The sequence below is a fragment of the Rhinolophus hipposideros genome, assembly GCF_964194185.1.
Source record: "Rhinolophus hipposideros genome assembly, chromosome: 15".
Classification (NCBI taxonomy): domain Eukaryota; kingdom Metazoa; phylum Chordata; class Mammalia; order Chiroptera; family Rhinolophidae; genus Rhinolophus; species Rhinolophus hipposideros.
Genome location: NC_138061.1, coordinates 5,354,986 through 5,378,854, shown reverse-complemented (window position 1 = coordinate 5,378,854; position 23,869 = coordinate 5,354,986). Strand labels below are relative to the sequence as shown.

Here is a 23,869-nt window from a genome sequence, read left to right as displayed (position 1 = left end):
TCAGCGCCGCTGTCCCCACGGAGCCCCGCGCCCCCTACCCTCGCGACTGCGCGCCACACAGCATTGCGCTGCGGGCACAGGACGTCCCGTCGCGGCGGCTTGATTCTGGACTGCCCCTCACCTGGGCGCGTCTTCCCTTCCTGGGCCCGGGGGCCCGGGGGTAAACCGAGGGGCCACTGAAGGCCGGGGACACAGGGGTGCTGAGACCTCGCCACCTCACACGCGGGAGCCGCTGGTTGCCCCGACAACAGCGGTTCTCCGCCCACGCGGCGAGGACCCCGGCAACACGCACTACGCCCGGAGCCCAAGTCCCGCCAACTGTTGGCCAACAAAGCCGAGCCGCTTGCGAGGGGCGGAGCCTGGGAGTCGGATACCGCGAGAAGTGGTCTCGCGAAGACGCTCTGACAGGCGCAGGCGCACGACAGCGCCTGCCCCTGCCGCGAGGGTGGAATCCATCAGGGGAGGCGGGGCCGGGCCTCCGACACGGCGCTCGCGAGACTTGAACGCGCCACAGGAACTTCTTCCCGTCCGAGACCGGAAGTGCTGTGTGCGGGGCGTCTCTGGCGCTTGCGGCCGTGTTGCTGAGCTCGGGTTTCTGTCTCCGCTCCCGGGGTTCTGCTGTTCCTCGCCTCCCGTGGGCCGAGGTGATGGGGGACTCCAAGGAGGCCGGGGCCGAGGCTCCACCGGCCGGGGCCACTGCTCGAGGAGGACTCAGCCTCCTATCCCCGGGAGAGTCCGAGGAAGCGTCTGCGCAGGTGAGTCCCGTGGGGCGGGTCCTGCGGGGCGCCGGAGCTGCGGGCCCTTCCGCCGGGGTCGGGTTCCACGGTTCCCGGAGGCTGCCGGCGCCTCTCCTCGCCTCTCCGCCACCCGCCCACACGCAGCGGAAGCCAGGGTGACTGCTGTCAAGTATTCAGGTACTTACTTGCGAGCCATTCGTCTCAAAAGCGGCCCTGGCTTCCCGCGCGATGGGAGCCGACCGGTGAGTGAGACGCGATCTCTGCTCGCAAGGGCCGTCGGTGTAAACGTGCGGCTCCAAATGGCGGCCCAGTCGTGCAGCGCTGGAGGGAAGAGACAGGGCGGCAGGGGGGAGCTCGCCGAGCTGGGACGGAGCTAATGGCGGGGAGTGCGTGCGGGAAAGGGGGCTCGTGGGCTCAGCCCCTGCGCGTGCTGCGCGTGGGACGCGGCGGCGCGAGGAAGCCCCAGGGCCCGGCCCTCGAGTGGCGAGTCACGGGGTTTGCACATGTTGGACTCCTCGGTTTCCAAACGCTCGCTTGCAAATAAGAAGTCCCGGAGCTCTAACCACAAACTGCTTTCTAGATGATGTGCTGTTGAAGTTAAAATACATGTTTAATAATGAACGGAGGCGTTAGCAGGTTTTTCACGTAGTGAACGTGACACTGTTGACTCGCGTTGGTCTCTGTCCACTGTCTGTGAATCGGTTGGCCTGTTTCCCAGCTGTCAGTCACACGCATCACACTCCCTACGTTTTTTCTTTGAAATTCTGTGAAAAAGAGGTAAGGAAAGGTGACAGTTGATGCTCACATTTGTTAAGTTCTCTTCACGGCACGCAGCGTACGTTCTTGTGAAGCCCGGTGTAGTGTGTTTTCTCTTTTTACACGGGTGGGATTTTTCATTCCTAGCAGTGTTCCTTACAGTGGCGTTCGATGTGTTTGTTAGGCATCAGCTTTATTTCTGGGAGGCAATGAGGTGAAGAGCCGAGCGGTGGTGAAATACTCTTCTGCCCCTGCTCGAACAGCCTTTGCACGCCTTGAAGAGAAAACAGACTTGAAACTCCCCCCTGCCAACTGGTTACGAGAGAGTGCCACGCTCGGGCCAGCAGGGACGACCATCCTTGGCAACAGTAAGAAAAGTAAGCCGTTTTCAAGGTAAATATGCATCAGTGGCATTTGTACTTATCCCTCAAATCCCTCCTTCCCACGCCAAACTCTAATACTTGCTGTTCAGTTTAATTTGTAATGCTCATCAGCACGGTGCACTTGCTGTCTACAAAAATACCGTATTTGACTTTTGAAGTTCTATTTTTTTCCCGGCTATAGGATTGTATTATAATATGAAGATGCCAGTTGCATATGCTTTTTTTAAGTCTGCATCATGTTATTAACAAAGCTGAATTTTGATCACTAAAATTCAATCAGCTGCTTTATTTTTAGCAAGGTTCCACACATTTTGAATCTGTAAATAGGATCGGACACTTAAGAAGGAAAACCCTTAACACTGCCTAATCTGTTCTGTGGAGTTTTCACTAAATGAGAAAACCTGACGTAGGAGTCCAGCATGTTGGGTGACCTATACCCCTGACTGTGACACTCGCTGGAATGCTGCTGGTGGCATTTCAAGTTGAGAGAGTGGCCTGGGGTCTTACAGAGAAAAATGTATGAATTTCTATATTTTTGTAGATCATTTCATGTGTGGGGTTCTCTTTTCCTCTGTGATTGAACATAAAATTTTTCTACATAACATACAGCAAGAGCCATAAATACATTAATACCTTATGAACCGATAGTTTGGAAATTATCCCCATGATTCAGAAGGTAAAAGTTACATTTGCAAAATGTTATTTGTCTGTAGCAATATTTACACCCGCAAAAACTTGGAAATAGTCCACATATCTTCTTTTAGAAGAATAGCTTAATAAATTATGATGTGTTGACACAATTAAATGTTATGCGGTGGTTTAAATAATTAATATTGACTTAGCACACTGTGCTAAGTACTTTATATGTTTGTGTCATTAATTCTCACAACAACCTTTTGAGTTAACTAATTTTCACATGGAAAACTGAAGCTTAGAAAAGCTAACTTGCCTAGACCACATGGTAAACTATCAGAGCATGCTTTGAAGTGAGGCAGTCCTAGGTAAGTATTCTGGCTCTCTGTGACTTAATAAATGAAAAATGATGACATCAGCTGCTTTTCAGGTTGTAGGTAGATTATACAAGGTATGATCAACAAATAGGGTAAATGTTTAAATTTTTTAAAAATTTATTACAGTAAAAGACACATTGCCATTAATTCCCCTCAAAATACTCTCCCTCACTTCAAACACACTTATCCCATTGTTCTTGCCACTTTCTGAAGCAGTTCTAGAAGTTCTCTTTCGTGTCGTTAGTTGTGCTGTCATGGCTGCCATGATGTCCTGAATTGATTCAAAACGTTTAGCTTTCATGGTCATTTTGACTTTGGGGAAGAGCCAGAAGTCTCATGGTGACAGATCCAGTGAATAAGGTGGATGAGGACACAACGTAATGTTTTATTTGACAGAAATTGCCGTATCAGAAGCGATGTGTGACACAGAACCTTTCTGTTGTGATCAACAAGTAGGGTGAATGCTGCTGCCGAGTGCTATCCATCGAAAGGCAGGGATCTTCAATACGGGAAGTGGAATGTGGAACCTTAGTAACAGTGTGTGACAAGTTTCACCTTGGCCAGTGCAGTCAGTCGGGTGTGAGCTATGGTTGATAAAAAAGGTGTGCTTTAAAATGTGCTGTAAATCATCCTCCATCATGACAACGCTTTGTGTCACACATCGCTTCTGGTATATGGCAATTTCTGTCAAATAAAAACATTATGGTGTGTCCTCATCCACCTTATTCACCGGATCTGGCACCGTCTGACTTCTGGCTCTTCCCTAAAGCCAAAATGATTCAGGAGATTGAGGCAGCAATGACAGCGCAACTAAAGACACTCACGAAAGAGGTCTTCCAGAACTGCTTCAAAGAGTAGCAAGAACGATGGGATAAGTGTGTTTGAAGTGAGGGGGAATATTTTGAGGGATTAATGGCAATGTGTCTTTTATTGTAATAAATTTTTTTTAATTTAAACAATCACCTTATTGTTTGATTACACCTCGTAGATGTGTCTCATGTGCTACCTGGCACAATTTTTTCTTCTTGCTGAATTTTGGGGTCAGGTACATTTTTTTGTATATACATATTTTAAAAGAGTAATATTGTATATCACTAGGGACATAGTCCCAGAGACTAAAATCCTGATTAATGTTTCTGTTTGTATTTTTCATATCTTCCCACCTAGTTTCTTTTAGAGGTTTTTTGGGTTTTGTGATTACAAAAATGAAAATAGTTGTTCATTGTTTTTATTCTAGATGTTCCTATTAATTGCTAGTAATGATTAATACTATATTTTATCAAATGTAAGATGCAATTGATTTTAAGTGACACTGTTATTTTATATACCACTAAGAAGGAAAACTAGCCAACTGTAGTGGTGATAGGCATACTGATTTCAGAGATGTCAGAATGTGGAAAATGTGTATTCTAGATTCTAGAAGCAATGGACGACAGTCTTCTCTTATAAACTCTACCTGCGTCATTATGAGCATGACCTTTGTGGCCTTTGTTCCCTCCATTAGCTTTGGAATGGCGTACGACTTCATTGATTCAGTGGGAAATGACGTGGATGTTGTCTCTGACTCTGAAGTAAGTGTCCTTATTGGGGGAGTGTATTTGGGGTGTTTGTGCTGGGCATTTATAGCATGCTCTGTTCTGTTGTCTTGAATAACTACTGATGGAGTAAAATACAACTATCTGATTGTCGAATACCTTTTGTGTTATTAAGTAACACTATGATATCTCCTTCAGAGACAAAGGAGCAACTCCCAAACTGGCAGTGGTAATAATACTAATATTCATGGTAGTATTTAAAAATTACAATTAGAATTAGAATGATTAGAATGTTTGGGATGATTTAGTATGTTGCCAGTTAAGAATTAGAAATGATGCTTCTAGCAAAATCTGTCGCTCTTTAGTTGGTCAGATTTATCTGATATGCTACAAGCCGAGACCAGTTGAACAGTTCGACCTATGCACACTTAACTTTAGGAAATTCTGTTGCGTAAAAGCTAAATCTTTGACCATTGTTTCCATTAACATAGTGTGACTTGTAAAGTATAGGTGATTCAGGTTTTCAAGTTCTGTCTTCCATACGTTTGTGTGTAACTCTTTGTGTAAAGTAGAGTTTGTATAACCATAGGGAAATAGGGTTTGTTATGCTTTCAAACTGAATGAAGTGAAAATTTGAAAGACTCTGAACCACACCTGAAGGGTCTTTCTAAACAAATTTTCCTCTTTGATTCTTTTAAGAACATAAAAAAGCTCCTGAAGATCCCGTACAGCAAGTCCCACGTCAGCATGGCCGTACACCGTGTCGGAAGGACGCTCCTGTTAGACGAGTTAGATATTCAGGAGCTATTTATGAGATCATCTCAGGTAATGCTTTCTGTGAGAAATAACCAGAAAAGCACTGTTTGAACAACATGAGGGCGCTAGAAGTGTGATTTGTTTCAAAGAAAGGTCAAAGTGGAAGGGTGGTTGAATACTTCAGCAACTGAAAAATGAGAACTTTCACTGAAAAGCAAAAAGCTTTACTAAAGAAAAAATAAAAAAGAGAGAAAATGGGGAAGAAACTTATTGATGCCAGCAGCCAGGATTCTTGCAAAGAAAAGGGTGAAACCAAAGAAGAAAGTTGTGAAAAATCTGAAATTTAAGGGACTAGTTCACATTTTTAAAAAACCCTTAGATTGACTCCATGAAAGAGATTCTTATGAAACACGGCTGCCAGGAAATATGAAAAAAGTTAAAAGTTCCTCTATGAATACGTAGTTACTAGAAGTAATTGGTTCTCTTAAAGCAGAGCTTCTCACACTGTTGGTAAATAACTGTTGTCTGCCTAAGGTACTGATGGATGTGTCTGTAAAATATGATAACCATGGTGCGCTTTGTCAGGGCTTCCTGTCCATTTCTATACTTTTCCTTGTCATGGATTGTGCACAGATCATGGTTCTGCTAGTCCTATGCGACGCTTCAGAGACTTTTCCTGCAGTGGTTTGATAAAGGAAAATAAGTTATGGTGATTCCAACTGACATTTAAAATCAATGCCTTTCCCTTTGAAAAGACCACAGTTCAGTCTCTTATATTTAGGCTAGCCACTGGGCAAAGTCTCAGATGTGACAGTGAAGGAACACAGCCTGCCCTTGCTTCTTAGCAGCTTACAGTTTGGGGGATATAAATATGCACAGATGATTTCAATACAGCGTGCACAGTGAGGCTTATCTGGGCACTAAAGAACATACTACGGAGAAGGGTCATCTCTCCTGGCCTGGCTTAGGGCAAGAAGCAAGATGGGGAGATTTCCAGAAGAGACGATAGGAATTGAGTCTGGAAAGAGAAGTGATTGATATGTGTTTATGAAGCTGGATTCAAAAAATGAGTATTTCCTATAAAAGAGTAATAGGTAACATATTGTTTTGACTATAGGTTTGTTGTATTTATGCATTTCTTATGTTATTCAGACTGGTGATTGGACGTGGCTAAAAGAGTTTTATCAAAGACTTATTGATCAGAAGTGGCAGAGGAAGAAAAAGAGCAAAGAGCATTGGTACCAGAAGGCCATTCTTTCCAAGTTTTTGTATTACAGGTACTTGGCTATTTGTTTATTGTTAAGAGGAAAAATGAAGTTCTGATCTAGACTTTTAATTCGAAGTGAGTAAAAGTGATAATTTACGGTTTGCCACTATGGTATTGTTGACATTTCAGTGTCTTCTTTTTTTTTAAAGTAAGGTTTATGCTTGATTATATAGAGTCGTTTTTAACAACTAGTAGACTTTTACATAAAGTTCACTCCAGTAAGAGTGTGGTATTTTTATTTCCCTTTTGGCCAGTATCAATGGCGACGGAGCTGCTCAGCCCGTCCCATCTGCCACAGAACCGCAGGAACCATCCAGCTCGGACCAGACGGACGATGCGGACCAGGCTTCGTGGCCTGCCCCCTTTGAAATGCCGTCTCCAGTTTCTGAAGATCCTAGTGCTTCCAGTCAGGTCAGTTAGTACTTAGATGCTAAGTCAGTAAACTCATTTAAGGAGACAAAACCAATTATTTTGTTAATAAAATAGATGAACAGGATTAAAAAATATTCTATTAGTTTATGTTTCACAATTAGGAAAAAATAGTTCTTTTAGTTTTTCAAGATAGAATTTACAGGAATGGCTAGATCAGATTTTTTAGGTTAAATAATTCAAAATATTTTAAAAATTTTACCAGCGTTTAAAATAGCTTACCAATACGTTTATCAGTACTGATTATCTCCTTAAAGTCATAAGAGTATTATATAATAAATACAGTGATGTACATTTTAAACTTTAGATATGTAGTAAATACATGTCAAATATTGAGATTCACAGACCTGTTTGTAATTGAATACTGACCTTCTTACTTTTAACCCTTAGTCAGATTGTTAGGCCTAAAATTGCCCTTATTATTTTCTGGACGAAGTTCCTGAGACTTAACCCACATTCATGTTATGGAGCATTTAGAAAGGAAGAGAGAATAGAATATGTTGTCTGTTTTGTCTCTTACATTCTTGGTTTCTTCTTATTGGTCGTTCAGTTTTGTCATTATTGTATCTATCAAAGAAAAAAATAGAGAAAAATAACTCCACAGAAGTAAATTGTGTGTGTCTATTTTTAGGAAAATGTATTGACCAACTCATAGAAGATAAAAATAAGGTCTTTAACTTGTTAAATTGTGTTTTTCCTCTTGCTGTGTGTTCTCATATTGAGCATTATTTATCCCTCCAGATTGTTGCTCTCTTCACAAATTACAGGGTCATAAGGTGGCAAATACATTTACCTTGACTCTAGTTTCGCTATCGCCTCGTGAATTCTTGTTCCCCAAACCTAAACCGCTAGTTTGAGGCCTGCGTTAAGCAATAAAAATTTATAAATATGTGAAATAGGTGTCTTCAGTGTGGCCTTAGAGCCAAACTTCTATGGAGAACATTATAACCTAGAGCCCCAACTCTCTTAAGGCATCTACCTGCAAATATAGTTTTGGGAGTTGGTCCACAGGTTGATAACTTGTCAGTATAAATAAATAATAGGATAAAGTGTGAGGTTCTATGAGGATTCTTTAAGAAGTCAGGACACAGCAAAAGCACAGGAGATTTCCCACCCCGTCTCCGTCCTTGCAGTCACGCATACTAACTTCCTGAAAGTGTTTTCCAAAGTGTATTCCAAAGAATATACTAAGAATAAAAAGTGTTCTGAGATGAAATAAGTTTGAGGACATTGGATCATACAGAGGTACAGTAAATTTCTCTTAGAGGCTCTTTTGTAAGAAGCATTTGTACTCTCCAAAAACAAGTCTATAGTAAGCAGCATTTTTCAAAGCTGACTCGGGAAATTTTTCACCGAGTATCCCAAGGATCATCTTCTTTGCGTAAGAATCTAAATGTGACTAACTTATTTTAGTAGCTCTGATAGTTAAGAGCTGAAGTAAGCCACCAGTGATGAGAGTTAACGGTATGTCTTAGCCCTAATTCACAAAGGTAGATTTGAAGTGTCTGTTTTGAATGTGTAGCTGATATACTCTTAAGTAGTAGGCCATTTTTTAGAAATTCTGGCAGCAGAGTCACTCCTTATCCTTGCACTTTTCACAGGGAAGTGACCCTCTTGAACCCTCATACATAGTGGGGCATGTGGCCTCCGCACCCAAAGAACAAAATTTGACTACTCTATTCAGTGACGGGGAGAACAGTCAGGTATGCTTTCCATGGTGTCCGTTTGGGACACCCAATCCCAATCCACTTCGTTATTTACAAACTAGTCAAAATGGGAATTCATAGGGAAAAAAATCTACTTGATCCTGAAAATCGCTTTCTAAACATCTCTGTGATCTTATAGTTCTGTCAGTTTATTTTACTTTGTCTCCTTTGTCTTTTCTGTTTTCTAGTCTTTTCTGTGGATCATGGGGGCAAATTAGGAATCTCCTGTTTCTTATATAATAATATTTCCTATTTTATTTTAAATCAAAGGGTCTTAAAAACGATTTTGTTCGGAATATTTTATGGACATTTGAAGATATACATATGTTAGTTGGCTCCAACATGCCAATATTTGGAGGAGGCAGATACCCAGCAGTCAGCTTACGTCTCAGGTAAGCCAAACTTATCTTCCTTTAGAATCAGTGTTCCATCTGCTTTCACTTATCTATTTGGGCATCATCACCTTTTTCTAGGTTGTTTTCACCTCTCTTCTTCCCCCCGCAATTGAAATGGCCACAATAAGGAAGGAGCTATTATCAGCAAATGCTGAAAGCCCTATAGCTGGGTTTTCATTCTAGTCGTTGATGAGTGAAGTCAGAGAGCTGTTGTATCAGCCTAGTCTTATGTCTGAATCTACAGCATGTGAAAATATAGTAGAATTTGTTTAATTAGTTAAGGAGGTAGTTTGACCAGCTTCCTGTTAACTAACTGTGAGCATTGTTTCTTAATGCTCCAGGTGTATTTGTTCCTGTTAGCCAGTGTGAATTCTGGCTGGCCGTTGTGGTGCATGGTGGTCAGGCTTTCCCCTCAGGTCATATGAGGAGCACACAGTAGGCTCACAGTCATCTGCTACCATACTTCCTTTAGTCTTACTGAAAACTCTTGTGGATACCAGTTAGAAATCCAAACAGAGCTTATGAAAAGATGTTAAACCTAACACAGCATGCGGGCCCCATGTGCTCTCTCAGCAGAGAAAGCACTACGGCCTGTTCCATCTAGGGACCCAGGTTAGAGTAGTTACATGGGGGAAGGAAGTGCAGATGACTCATTGTGACTTACATTAATAAGTCTCAGCTTAATTCAATCAAATAACACTAGAAATGTGTATTTTTAGGGATAACAACAAACCAATCAATGTGCTAACTGGAATTGACTATTGGTTGGACAACTTGATATGCAATGTCCCAGAGCTTGTGATGTGTTTTCATGTAAATGGAATTGTACAGGTAAGAGGCAGTGTGACTTTTCTAATAATCTCTCAAGTGCAAATCGGTGCAGAGAGTATCTCACCAAATCTTTTAAGGTCCTTAAATACTAAAGTGTATTTTGGGCAAGGAAGATAGCTGTGAATAAACTGAAATCCAAGTGTTTTCACATTTGAGTTGGTGATGGAATTCTAGATTTTACAGGGGTATAATTTTACAGGTAATTATGGGAAGGGCATAAACATTTGCCCATTTGCCCTACATTTGAGGCCATAGAAGTCTAAATTCCAGGCACCCATAGTAATTATTTGAAAGCATCTGTACAGTGGAGGTATTTTGTTAGTACACAAATATCTAATCAGTAAATGTGAAGTTTTAGGGAAAGGCCACTGTAATCATTGCATAATGTAGGTAGCTTATATAGTAAGTTGTTGTTGACCATGTTCTATTTATAAGGGACTTTGTCCCCATTATAAAGGTTGGGGAAAACAAAGACTAAAGTTTGGTCATACTGAGAAATATATAATCTAATGGGAAATAACAATGTGCAAAGGGAAAATAGGAGACGGTGGATTAAGTGTTAGAACTGTAGAATGCACACACAAGTCTGATGGTCATAGGTGGGTGAGATCACTTCTGTTTGGATCTGAAAGAAAGACTTCCTGGAAGAAGTGGCATCTTAACTAGATCTTGAATGATAGATAGTATCCCAAAACTTAAGAGATGGATTTTAAAAGACGGGGGTGTAAGTAATGATGGGATTGATAATAAATCCAGTTAGGGAACACAGGATCCTGCAAGATCCACGTAGCAGAATAGTAAAAAGATTGGAAAAGTCGCAGACAAATAATACGGAGCCTTGAATGCCGAGCTAAGGAGTTTGGACTTGATTCAATTGGTAATCTGGAACCAGTGAAGGCTTTGCATGTGGGATGTGAACTTCGTTGTGTTGGAATATTAACCTGGAGATAGCCTGAGGACAGACAGGGAAGACATGGAGACAAGAAGACGGATTAGGCATCGCACAGCCTTTGCAAGTAGTGTAATGTGCTCATGCTGTAGAGGAAGCACTGGAAATAGACAGCGGTAACAATGGCGGGCGTTTACTGAGTGCTTGTTTTGTTCCAAGCACTCTGCTAAGTGCCTTACTTGCGTTACCTTATTGATGCTCATATCAGCTTAGGCTGCTCATGTACTATTTCCTTTGATGGAGAGGGAAACTTGAGGATAAGGGCGCTCAAGTGAGTGGCGTAGGGCCACATTGCTAGTGAGTGGTGGTGCCAGTATTTGAACCTATGTCTGGCTGAGGCCATGCTTTTAATCATTGTACTCCAGCCTAGTGATTCTTAACCAGCCGTGTGCGTCAGAGTCACTTGTGAGCTCTTAAAAAATACACTTGCTTGGGGCCCCCACATTTCAGGATAGATGGGAGCTTTGTAGATGATTCTGATTTGCACTTTTGGTTGAGAACTGTCCCCCATCACCCTAAATGGCAGCATTTGATGAGAGGCCATGAATGGGGTAGTGGGGAGAGTCAAAGGGAATTCCAGGGCTTAGGGATTCTGGGACTAGAATCATGGCCTGAGATGGGGACATTGAGTTGGTTTAGCCAGCGAAGGTAATATACTTGTCTTCATCGTGTGTTCAGTTTGAGGAAAACATTAAAATGCCTAGTGAGCATTTTGAAGTTGCAGACATGAGAGAAGATGGGGCTAGAGAAATAAACTGAGGCGTCACACCATGGAGTTCATCACCAAGGGAATGTGTTAAAATTAAACATTGGAGCCCTTCCCTATACAGGTCCAAGGGAGAGGACTTTCATACAGAAGGATGGAGAGCCAGAATGGTGCAGTATCAAAACCAGAGTGCAGTATTTTAGGGAATGAAATGATGACTTGGGGCTTTAGAGGAACCAAGAAGGATGAAAATCAACCTTAGGAGACCCTGTTTGGGCTTATTTCCCAATTGATTTAGAGTTTCTAGTTTTAGACTACTTTAGAAAATGTAGTAAGATGCATTTAGGGAAGTGTGAACAGAAGACAAGTTAGAAAAAAGTATGGAGGCACTTTTTTAAAATAGTGGTATCCATGCGTCTTGACTCTCATTGCTGCCCCCACCCCATGCTCCATTTCTGTAAAGGAATCGAGCCCGTAGCTCAAGGGAAAGAGTGGTGTGTCCTTGAGAAACTTCCAGGTGATTCTAGTATTGAGAGAAAAGCCTTCTGGGTGAGGTCTACCTTCATTTACCATCTTCCTGGTTGAAAACCATTGGGGTAGAAGAAAGTGTGCCATGTGATTTGTGCCATGTGAGAACAGAAATGAGATCATGTCTGAATTTATGGTTCATACTTTAGTGATGATTCTACCTTGAGAGTTTCTCCTGTGGTGAATCAGCAGCATTGCTGGGGGGGGGTCGGGTCAGATTCTTTTGGAATGTTGGAGCCGTAGAAAGGTCGAGAACCATTGGTTAAAACTTATTCATGCTGCATAGATCTCTAATTGCAGAGTTTGTATTAATTTGCTTGCTTTTTAATAAGAAAAGTGTTGCTGCCTAGGTTTTCTCTTAAACTGCCTTCTATCTGTGTTTTACAGAAGTATGAAATGATAAAGACAGAAGAGATTCCCAATTTGGAAAACTCTAATTTCTCTACTAAAGTCATAAAAGACATTGCACAGAATATTTTATCCTTTCTGAAGTCTAATTGTACCAAAGAAGGACATACTTATTGGCTATTTAAAGGTGAGCTCATTCTTGAATTAGTCGTACATTTGAGTGACTGCTGGAAAATGATGTTTATTTGCTTTTGGGTTTGTTTGTTGTTTTTTTTCCAGCAAGTGGCAGTGATATAGTGAAGCTCTACGATCTCACCACTCTTTGTGAAGAAACTGAAGACAAATACCAAAACCCATTCACGATGCCAGTGGCTATTCTCTTATATAAGTGAGTGCTTTAAGAAGCAAAATGAAGAAGTAGTAGCCTGCTGTAACATTTTAAAGTGTTCATCCATACTGTCCAGGTCAAGGCTTTTAAGTACCGTTAGGTTATCATAATTTAAAAAACAAATTGTACGTGTTTGTATGTGTGTACATGTATGTCGTGCGGGGCGTCTGGTGGGGTCTCAGCTCCCGCTCCCCACATAAGAACGCAGGACATGGTGAGGCCAAAAAGGAACACCCACAGAGCCATAAGTAGGGGAGTCATATCACTATATTCTCACCGGCGGCATCCGCCTCTCTGCAATCCGCTCTTGCTAGCCCCCATTCCTTTTTTTTTCTCTTTTGCTAGCGTAGACATGGCAGTTATATTAGTGGCCAATGGCTCACTGGTTACAGCTGACAGCCAACTAGCCACAGCTGATGGCCATCCAATCACAGCTGATGGCCATTTACTACCTGAGCCAGCACGTTTCTATGTGAGGCCGAGAGCCTGGAAACTGCTTTTTGGGGTTCTGTCCCCACAATGTATGTGTGTACACACGCACGGACTGTGCCAAAATGAACGGGGGGGTGCAAAACACAATATTTAGTTGTTTACCTGGGGGGTATAAAATACAATATTGAGTTGTTTATCTGGGGGATTGTAAAATAAAATAGTTGTTTAACGGGGGGTATAAAATACAATAGTTGTTTAACTGGGAGGGTGTAAAATACAATAGTTGTTTAACTGGGAGGGTGTAAAATACAACAGTTGTTTAACTGGGGGGGTATAAAATACAATATTTAGTTGTTTAACTGGGGGGTGTAAAATACAATATTGAGTTGTTTAACTGGGGAGTGTAAAATACAATAGTTGTTTAACTGGGGGGTGTAAAATACAATATTGAGTTAACTGGGGGGGTGTAAAATACAATAGTTGTTTAACTGGGGGTGTAGAATACAATATTTAGTTGTTTAACTGGGGGGTGTAAAATACAATATTGAGTTTAACTGGGGGTGTAAAATATAATAGTTGTTTAACTGGGGGGTGTAAAATACAATATTGAGTTGTTTAACTGGGGGGTGTGTAAACTACAATATTCAGTTGTTTAACTGGGGGGTGTAAAATACAATAGTTTAACTGGGGGGTGTAAAATACAATATTTAGTTGTTTAACGGGGGTGTAAAATACAATATTGAATTGTTTAACTGGGGGGTGTAAAATACAATATTGAGTTGTTTAACTGGGCGGTGTAAAATGCAATAGTTAGTTGTTTAACTGGGGGGTGTAAAATACAATATTTAGTTTTTTCTTACAGGGAAGAAGGACATGCCTAGACTTGCGTCTTGTAGAGAATGGTGACTGGGGAGTAAAATTGATGTACACGTTTTGTTTTCAGGGTTGCTTGCAACATGATGATGAAGAAGAATCAAAACAAGAAATACTACGGGACTATTAGGACATTGCTTCTAAATTGTGTTAAATTGTTGGACAAAAGCAGACATCCTCAAGTAAGATTAACGCTTCCACGCTCTCTCAAAACAGTTCTAGCACTGTGACAGAGAAGTGTTGTCTAGACATTAAAGCCACCTGATTCACAGTCTGTGAATACCCGTCTAGTATGGCAGTGAATTCTACAGGGGCTGTTGAGCGCTTAAAATGTACTTAATCTGAGTTAAGATGTGTTTTAAGTATACAGTGCACACTGAATTGGAAGATTGTACACTTTACATATTGAAATGATAATATTGTGTGTTTGTTGAATCAAATATAATATTAAAATTAATTTCACCACATTTTTAATGTGGCCACTACTATAGTTAAAATTCGTGTCTGGCTCATGTTCCATTTTTCTTGAATACACTGCCTTATAAATTTAGAACTCCTGCACATTGCTTTTTTTCCCTTTGTTGTATCACTACCTGGAGGTGGAAACCATTTTACACTATCTTAAGATCTATTTACACAAATGGATCTTGTTATTGCTGTTGGTATAATACGTTCACATTCCATCCTTCAGTACATAATACACCTCTTAAGATAATCTCTCAGTCACAGGCCCAAAGTTTGACACCACCCTACGCTCAGTTGTCTGAATTTGACAATTGCATTTTTGGTGTAAGGCTAGTGTGGCCTATTTAAATCAGAGAAGGTATGTAGTATATAATTTTTTTGAAGATCCAGGTTAATTTTTATTGTAGCCACACATCCAGTTTAGAGATAAAGCTTATCCTAGAGACCAAGCCAAGAGAAAACCTATTGAAGAACAATGGCAAAACAGTTTCTGACTTAAATATCTAATCCTGATTGTGGTGGTGGTGTTTCGTGGAATAGTTGATGTGAAAGTTAGAAGATGGTGTTACAACTATTATGTGTCTACAAATGAGAATTACTTAATAACAGAGTGAAATAAATGGTAATACATACATGCCCATTTTACGAGGTAGCAGGATAAACTTTTCCCTCATTAAGCCAGTGGGGGTTTTCTCCCCTGGAACCATGAATTGTATAGTAAATACTAGTTGCCTAGTAAAGGTAAACTTTTTTTATTTATAACTTGTAAAGAGAAATTCTGGTTTCTCGGTTGTTAGAGAGTGGTATCTTACTAATACTGTAGTCGTGACACTCTATACATGAAAACTTCTGTCTCCAGGGAAATACGGTAGCCACTGGTTTTTAAGAGAGAGGGCTGGGTATGGAATAATTTCAGGGTAAGAAACATATCAACCCATGAGGATGTTACAGAGCACGTTCAGAGTGTCGGTAACTGACTTAGGAACATTTCTGTGTGTATTACAGTCTCTGGTGGAAACCACCTTGTTTGCAGACCTCCTAAAATTAGTATAGTTGAAAAATAAATGTATTCCACTTTAGAGTGCTTGGTTTTGATGACAGTCACTTATACGTATTTCCCTTTCTTTTTATAAGATTATTGCTTCAGCCAATTACATGCTTTCAGAACTTTTCCAATTGGATGAACCTAAAAAAGAAGAAAGTCCAGAATCTCCTTTAAATGAGAATTCTGATGAAAGTTATAGTGAAGAGGAGGAGGAGATGCCGGACAGCGATGAAAATGGATCCTATAGCACCAGTTCTGATCCTCCAGATGATAACAAAGCAGTAGCTATAATCAAGTCTGTTGGAGAATTATCAGTTCCAGAAAAATACAAATCCATTCATCAAATCAGAGTAAGCATGGTAAAATTTGTATTAAAGTGGTATCAGTGGAAAAACAAACAGTTGTTACTTGAATACAGTTAGCCTCTCAAAAGATGGCGTTACTCAATAAACCCTTCATGCTCCAGAGTCTAATCATTAGCTTTATGAATTCTAAATTCATAATTCTAAATTCATAATTTTATAATTGTGCCAGAATAACTGACCCACATGCAAACCTGTGACAGACACATCAGTGTATTAATGATTATGTGGGTGATTGATTTTCCTTTCCGGTGACCAATCAGAGTAGACATGGGTGGCTTGTTGATTCATATATGGAAAGATCTGGTGCTTTATCTCTGTGCTATACGACAGTACTTTGTCTGTGACTGGGGCCACGTCATCTAGATTGGACGTTTCTCTGACCTAGTGAAGGGTTTCTGTTGGTGTGGGTTGTGTTGACTGTTGTACCATCAGTCTTTTTCCAGACAGTCTAACTATGTTTGCGTTTTCCAAATTATAATTACTTTCCAGTCCTGCCATCCTGTGATCAGATCCAGGTCTGCCTAAAAAGAGTTCTGGCTGTTCCTTGAACTGAAATAGTCATATTTACAGATAATCTCTTAATTTAAGCTCAGAGTTTAACTTTTGGACAAGAAACTTTATATCCAGATAGGTTGTGAGAGGACTTCTCTCTGTCACCGTGAAACCTTGCCTGTCTTTCTGCCCTTCTGTCCCTTCACTTTCCCCTCACACATACCCCCTCACTGCTTTTTTTCTGTCTCTCAAACTCACCAAGATGGGGCCCAGCTGAGGTCCTTCGCATCTGCTATTGCTGTGCTCGGAGCTTAACCTTTCCCCAGACTTTTTATAGCTGCCTTTTTGTAAGCCTTGACTGAAGGTCTCCAGGAGACCGTCCCTGACGACGCTGGCCAAAGCGTGCTCTATGTTTATCTCCTTCTGGGAGGGGATAATCTGTACCTGACGTTGTGTTTGTTGCCTCTTCATTGGAATGTAAGCTCGCTGAAGGTACGAACACTTTGTACCTCCCGTGTCTCGAACACATAATGGGTGCTAGTAAATATTTGACAAAATGACTATAGGAAAGAGTATTTACTATCCATCTGATTTTCAGGGCACTTTCGGCAGGCTTGAACCCCACGGTGGAGTAAAAAAATAATTTTCTGATTATAAACAAAATTATTGACTGCAAAAGTGACACGTATTTAGGAAAGTGTATTTTAACACAAGACCCTGGGTTTATGAGGCAATTAGATAGTAATTAAAGATGTAGTGATAGGTTAGTTTACAGTTTTTTATAGAGACAACAATTTGTATGAATATGCGAAGCACTCAAAAAATGCAGTCACAGTATTCATACAGACGAGTCTCCAGTTAGCTTTGCCTGCTCAGTGCCCGGTTTGAAACATGGAGTGCGCATGGCTCCCGAGCTACAGCCTCAGCACTCACTGACTGTCCTTGGCCAGATGACTGAACATCGGGGCTTCTCTCTGTAGAGTCTGAGCAATGATTCCAGCCTCGGAGCATTCACCCACATGAGATGCCTCACGGAGGCCATTACACATCACATCACTTACTACAAGGAGGTTGTTAGTGGTTTTGCTCCTAATTAATGAGACGATTGGTGACACTTGTTAACTGATTGCTAAACTGATGACATTATTAACTGTGTTACTGTCAGTGCTAATTAGAAGTTGAGCTGACCGAGATTAGGTGTACATTTATCTAAAACATTGCTACTCACATTCAGTTTTTTGTCATAATAGAATTATTTAAAAACTTTTAAGTACTTAAAGCGACATATATGCTGGAAGATATTTTTGTTAAGCCAGATTTTTTTGATGATGCTTATATCATTTGAATCTGTAATTAAAACTACACTAAGCTGAATACACAAGCAAACTTTGAAATTAGCGATTTATAGAGTTTTTAGTTATTCCTGGGAGTTGAGAACTATGGAGTTTGTCATATTGGTAGCATATTAATAATTTTAAATGTTTGTTTCTGAAGCCCAGTTGTGCATTTCCAGTTTGCCATGACACAGAAGAACGCTGTCGACTTGTGCTCAGCTACGTTCTGGAGGTAAATTTGGGTTTAGTCTTTACTGTTTCAGTAAAATTCATACTTGATATGCAAATAGCAGTTGTTTATTCTGAATGATACTCTATGATTGCTTTTTCCCTTTTAAGCATAAAGTGAAAACTAGGTTTTCCCAACTCTTTTAGGTCAAATGTAGTTTTGTAAAGTGTTTTCATACTGTAAATTCAGTAGCCCAGATATTGCCTCATATTAAGTTTCTAGTTGACCTTCGGTTACATGTACAGTAAGTCTTTCTCCTTTTTTTAAAGGGTTTAAAATCTGTGGATAGCAGCATCAAAAAAGAAAGTGACCTTCCTGCTGCAGACCCCAACACCCCAATCCCACTAAAATATGAAGATGAATCCACAAGGGGAGGTCCTGAGGGCCTGGAGAAGCAGATGGCCTTGTTTTTGGACAAAAGTAAGTTGAATTGATGTGCAAATGAGGCCCTTTTCAGTAGAATAACGTGCTAGTCCTTTGTGGACAGCAGTCTTGGGTCAATTAAGGTGTTCATTGAAAGGAAGTCAGAAAAAGAATATCATGTGAATGGAAAGTAGGGGAAAATATCCCTTCATTCAAAGTATAAAACAGAGCAGGATCATTTTGATCCTTTGTAGATATTTCTAATAAGAACATAAGGAACCTGCTTCTTCCTGTCACCCCCTGTGGGACTAATGCCTTCCGCCTGGCAGGGTTCTCCTAAGAAATGACTGCTTCAGAAACAGTAGTCCAGTGGCTAAGAGCACAGACAGAGGAGTCAGCCTGCCAGCTTCTGATCCGGGCTTTCCCAGGGCAAGTTGTTCCACTTTTTGAAGCCTTGTTTTCTCTCAAAATGGAGACCCTAATTGGGCCTACTTTAAAGAGGTGTTAATGGATTAAAGGAGTCAATATATGTAAAGTGATTAGAACAGTGCACATAAATCAGCACCACACAAGTGTTTTATCCTTACCTCATGGCACTTGAGTAAGCTGGAAATGTCACCTCATGTGTTACCTGGGAACAGCGTTACATCACACTTGTTAACGGTTTTGCACACGAACACAGTTGTGAGCAAGGACTTCATGTTATGTATCACAGAGTATGTGTATACAAGTAAAGGAAAAAAATTCGTGCACAATTAAAACCATAAGAGAGATTGTTCATTACTTTAAAGTCTCATGTGTTGTAGCTAATCAAAAAAAGGAGAAATCTGGAGGCTGGGAGGCTGGGGGCGCGGTGCTCACAGCATTTTGTTCTTATCCGCACCTCACGTTTGCTGGGGTTTATGTCATCAGCCGTCTTCACCTCTTCTCCAGGAGGTCTTCCAGGATAGGCGCCATTTAACTCCATGGCGTTGTCTGTCGTGCCTAGCTAGTCCATGGACAGAAGTGGTCCTTTGTTGGCTGAAGAAGGGAGGAATGAGCTAGACTTTGCATCGAGTTCTCCTGAGAGAGGGGACAGTCCACTAAGACGGGAGAGAGGAAAAACGGCAACGGCAGTAACTTGACTTTGGCTGATGGGTCATAGGGGTGGAGTCATGGCAAGTGACACTGAAAAAATGGAACTTAGGAAGTGAGCTAAGATGCTTGGACACATTTTAATAAGTGGTGAGGAGCCATTTTAATGTTTTAGAATAGGGTTCCACTGTGATGAAAGGTGTGCTTTAGGAAGGTAAACTTTTTCGCAGGGGGACACGTAGACGAGAAAGGAGGCAGACATCAGTCATGAGTTGAGTTATGTCCATGACCCTGAAAGAGGGCCTGAGGTGACAGCTGCAGAGGAGCCTCGGGAATCTCAAGTGCCAGGCTGCTGAAACTGCCGTTTGGCTTCATTGGCGTTAAGGAGCAAAGCATGGTCTTTGCCAGTCTGGTAGCAATAGTGCCTACGCCTGGCGTGTTCCAATTGAGAAGCAGAAATGAGTTTTTGCACTGAGTCTTACATTCAAATAAAATGTGCTGCCTTTTTTCCCCCATGTCATAGTGGGCTCCCTTCAAAAAGGTAATTGTTCCAGTCAATCTGGAATGATCCCTGGTTCTTGGCAACATAAAATGAAACTCCAGCTGATTCTCAAGTCATCCAAGGCCTATTATGTTTTGTCTGATGCTGCCATGAGTCTTCAGAAATATGGACGAGCGTTGCGATACATTAAGTTAGCTCTGCAGAGCCATGGTAAGTCGCTGTCAATGAATGTTTTTAATAGGTATTGGGAGGGGAAAACAGAAAAGGCATCGGAATCTCAGCGAAATTTTACTCCTGTTTCTGTTGTGAAGTTTAATTTTAAAACAACTTTTTCTTGCATATTACCTAGTATTTTCTGCTCTGTGTAGTTTACTATGTCTTCATTTTGAAATGCATGAAGCCATGTTTGCTATCTGGCACAGTAAACGTAGAGTAGCTACAGTGATGCAGTGCTTTCAGCAGGTAACACATTTTCTTAGTATTTGCTGTATTTGTTAATTTTTAAGGCTCTCCATTTCCGCTTCCCGCCCTTTCCACACAGATACTTACTGCTGCCTCTGCACCAACATGCTCTCTGAAGTGCTGCTGTTTCTTTCCCAATATCTGACTCTCTGTGGTGATATCCAGCTGATGCTGGCCCAGAATGCAAACAATAGAGCAGCATACCTTGAAGAGTTTAATTATCAAACAAAAGAAGATCAGGAGATTCTGCACAGCCTCCACCGGGAGTCCAGTTGTCAAGGTATGCCCGCCACACGGCGTTTTGTTCACTCGGGGTTCTAGCCACTTCAGCGTACACTTACTGGAATGCGTCCTGCAGAGTGGCAGCAATGGTAGTATTTTGATACTGCTCTGTTTTGTTTCATTTCTTTCTTTTAATATTGAGCATGCCCCGGTGTGTTTGTACATAAAATGGTTTTGAAATACTTTAAATTACTAATGACACGACTGGAACTGACCATAACATAAACTCTACGACAATTGTGTTGCCTCTGTGCACTTGTTCTCGGGCGGGTTTTCTAGATAGCCGCCCTCGTAGTCAGCCAACCACCACGGTCTCCTTCCACAGAGGAGTAACAGGTGGTGAAAGTGGATGATTCCTGCATGCTAAATTAACAGGTTCATTGCTTCTTACACTTAGTCATGGCTGTCTTGCTGAACATACCATCTTTTTGGAGTTGTCACATGTTAAAACTGGGACGTAGGAGAAGTTAGTCCACAGCAGCAGAGTCCCTGCCTGTCGGCTGGTACAGTGTTACAAGCATACTGCAAGTTAGGTACTAAAAGTATCGTGCAGTCATCTTATTATACTCTTACATTGTTTGTATCATTTGATATCCACCATCCAAAAAGTTTTGGACAGTTAACATCTAGAGAAGTACATTAGGGAAAGTGTATTATTTCTCGTTTTTTGTCCTATTTCTTCCCCTTTTCCCCTTCTAAGTTTCTCATTTTAATAGACATGACGAGAAAATCCTCTGTGTTTTTACCACTCCCATCATATTAATTTCATTTAAATACTTCTTTGTGAGAGTGATATATTTGAGTGTTATTAGCAAGAGTGCTACCTTGTTTCCCCTTGAATTTTGAGCTTTGCACCTAAGTGTACTCCAGTCCCCACTAGATGGCATATTTAAGTCTTTGAGAGTTTACCGAGCAGCTTCTTTAGTGAGTCAAACTTACACCGGCAAACTGTAATATACATAACAGTAGCAAACAGAGGTTTATTTCAAGAACCAGCTTCATTAATTAAAAACAAAAAGTGGTTTGCTCTATATTAGTAGGCAACTTTTCAGTCTTGATACCAGTAAACACACACCTGGTAAAATCCAAGTCATGGGAATTGTTTGATATTTTTGGCAGGAAAATATTTATTTTACTCAGATAGTAATGTCCTAAGAAGTGCAGTTTTCTAAATAAACTAAGAGATCTTTACTTTGAAACTTAAAATTTTTAATTGTACTGATTGAATCTTAGTATGTCTATACTATGTTGCATTGATTTTATTGTCTCAAGAATATAAGATTACTTAGATACTAAGCAAGAAGGGTTTACAAGACTCATGCTGATGTTTCTTCTTTTTTTCTTTTAAGGATTTGCATGGGCAACTGATTTGTCTACAGACTTAGAAAGTCAGCTCTCAGTTAGTTGTAAGTGTTATGAGGCTGCTCATGAAATCTTGCAATTTAGTAACTTAAAAAGTCAACACCCAGAACACTATGTACAAGTCCTGAAGAGAATGGGTAACGTCAGAAATGAAATCGGTGTGTTTTATATGAATCAGGCTGCTGCATTACAGAGTGAGAGAGTGGGTGAGTATCTCTTTGGCATCCTCACTGTATTGCCTATTCTATTAGAAAAATCACGTTAATTTCCACGGTTCATGCAAAGAACTGAGGCACTTGATGTTATGTCATAAAACGGGTGCTCTGCTAAAAAATCTTTATTCTTAAATTTCCAAAAAACAAAATTAGGACAAAACATTTTTCCCCTTGAGATTCATCATTTTAGTGTCCTCCATCTGATTCAGTCAGAAGTGAATTGGACAGCAGCCTGTGCTAGGCGGTGTGCCGGATATGTAATGGCTAAAACATAGTTCCCCTCTGAGTCAGGAAACCAGGTGTGAATATACATCTCTGAAAAATTCTATAAATATAAATGCCGTACAGTGGAAGAGTGGGGAAAGGAGACATTTATTGACATTGTGGAGTTCTTAGAGGCTTTCGGGAAGATGTAGTTTGAGCAGATCGGTTCGTGGTAAGCAGGATGTCAGCAGGTAGATACGAGTATAGGAAAGGGAGGGCTGTCCAGACTGAGTCAGCAGCATTAGGAAGGAGCCAGAGATGTAAAGTCCAGTGAATATTTAGAGTGGCGGCAAGTGGTATTGTCATTAAGGCAGAGGTGATGGATTCAGCTGGGCCCATGCTGAGTTTGAAATACCTGTGCACATGTGGGTGAAAAGTCTGATTTAAGTAGTCAGTTAGAAATGTGTGCTTAGAGCTACTGAGGTTCCAAAACATAGGTTAGGAACCATCCGTAGAAGTTTGATAGTTGAAGCAATGAGAATGGATGAAAATACAAAGGTGGACATGAGAAAGGAGAGGGGCTGAGCTAGAACTGAGGATGGCAGGTAGGCTGAATAAGTTGTTATGTGCCTGTTGATCTAGGAACTATGCTTGACATTAGGGATACAAAGAGTTCATTGTTAGTGGGAGAACCTGTGCTTTTAAAAAAAAATTCTTTGTGTTTTTTTTTAAATATGTATCTTTTTTATTGAGATACAAGAACCTGTGCGTTTGAGGCGCCTCTGGAGAAGGAAGTCAGTGAAGGAGTATGAAAAGTAGTAGTCAGAAACCTAGGAGATTTAGGTGAAACAGACTGTGCCTCTTAAAACAACTCGGGGACTAGGTCTTTTGAACCTGTCTGAAATAGTGCTTTGCTCAGATGTGTGTATTTGCTTGCTGTCAGTCAGCCAATTAATGTGGAAGGGGGCTGTGTTTGAGTCTTGTATCAGCCTGCTCGGCTGCCGTAACATAAAACCACAGATTGGATGGCGTACACAACACAAATTTATTTCTCAGAATCTGGAAGCGGGAAGTCCAAAACCAAGGTGCCAGCAATTGGATTTCCCTGAGGGCTCTGTTTTTGGCTTGCAGATGTCCACCTTCTCACTGTGTCCTCGCCTGCTCTTTTTTCAGGGGGTGTCCCTGGTGTCTGCCTCTCTTCTAAGAGCGTCGGACGTGTTGGGTTGGGGGGTCCCCCCTCATTTAATCTGAATTACTTCTTTAAAGGCCCTATTTCCAGATACAGCCCGTCAGGGTTAGGGCCTCCCCATGAATTTGGGGGTGGGATGAGAGCAGTGCACTGCAGTGGGTCCCAGGGGCTAGCTCTCCACTAGGCATGCTGTCCTGCCGTCCTCCGACCACATCAAGAGACTGATGTCTGTGATATCTACTGACGCAATTCTTTTT

General features: G+C 41.2%; 1 protein-coding gene across 5 annotated transcripts in view; it reads left to right on the top strand.

Annotated features, from left to right (window-relative positions):
- The first annotated feature begins 529 nt into the window (after nt 1-529).
- The window catches only part of EDRF1 (erythroid differentiation regulatory factor 1), a 36,129-nt gene continuing 12,789 nt past the window's right edge, over nt 530-23,869 (top strand). For 3 of the 5 annotated variants that reach the window (XR_013994977.1, XM_081074221.1, XM_081074220.1), the window contains exons 1-18: nt 533-755; nt 1,678-1,886; nt 4,391-4,457; nt 5,121-5,246; nt 6,330-6,454; nt 6,699-6,855; nt 8,475-8,576; nt 8,850-8,971; nt 9,694-9,805; nt 12,376-12,523; nt 12,616-12,724; nt 14,100-14,211; nt 15,629-15,889; nt 17,891-17,962; nt 18,229-18,379; nt 19,920-20,108; nt 20,440-20,640; nt 21,992-22,210. Coding sequence is in view for 4 of the 5 variants with exons in the window: in XM_081074221.1 (XP_080930347.1) it covers nt 648-755; nt 1,678-1,886; nt 4,391-4,457; nt 5,121-5,246; nt 6,330-6,454; nt 6,699-6,855; nt 8,475-8,576; nt 8,850-8,971; nt 9,694-9,805; nt 12,376-12,523; nt 12,616-12,724; nt 14,100-14,211; nt 15,629-15,889; nt 17,891-17,962; nt 18,229-18,379; nt 19,920-20,108; nt 20,440-20,640; nt 21,992-22,210 (2,590 nt within the window). In the remaining variant the exon portion in view is untranslated. Of the gene's footprint in view, nt 756-1,677; nt 1,887-4,390; nt 4,458-5,120; nt 5,247-6,329; nt 6,455-6,698; nt 6,856-8,474; nt 8,577-8,849; nt 8,972-9,693; nt 9,806-12,375; nt 12,524-12,615; nt 12,725-14,099; nt 14,212-15,628; nt 15,890-17,890; nt 17,963-18,228; nt 18,380-19,919; nt 20,109-20,439; nt 20,641-21,991; nt 22,211-23,869 lie in introns of all 5 variants that reach the window. The other 2 variants (XM_081074222.1, XM_081074223.1) reach the window with 2 other exon arrangements.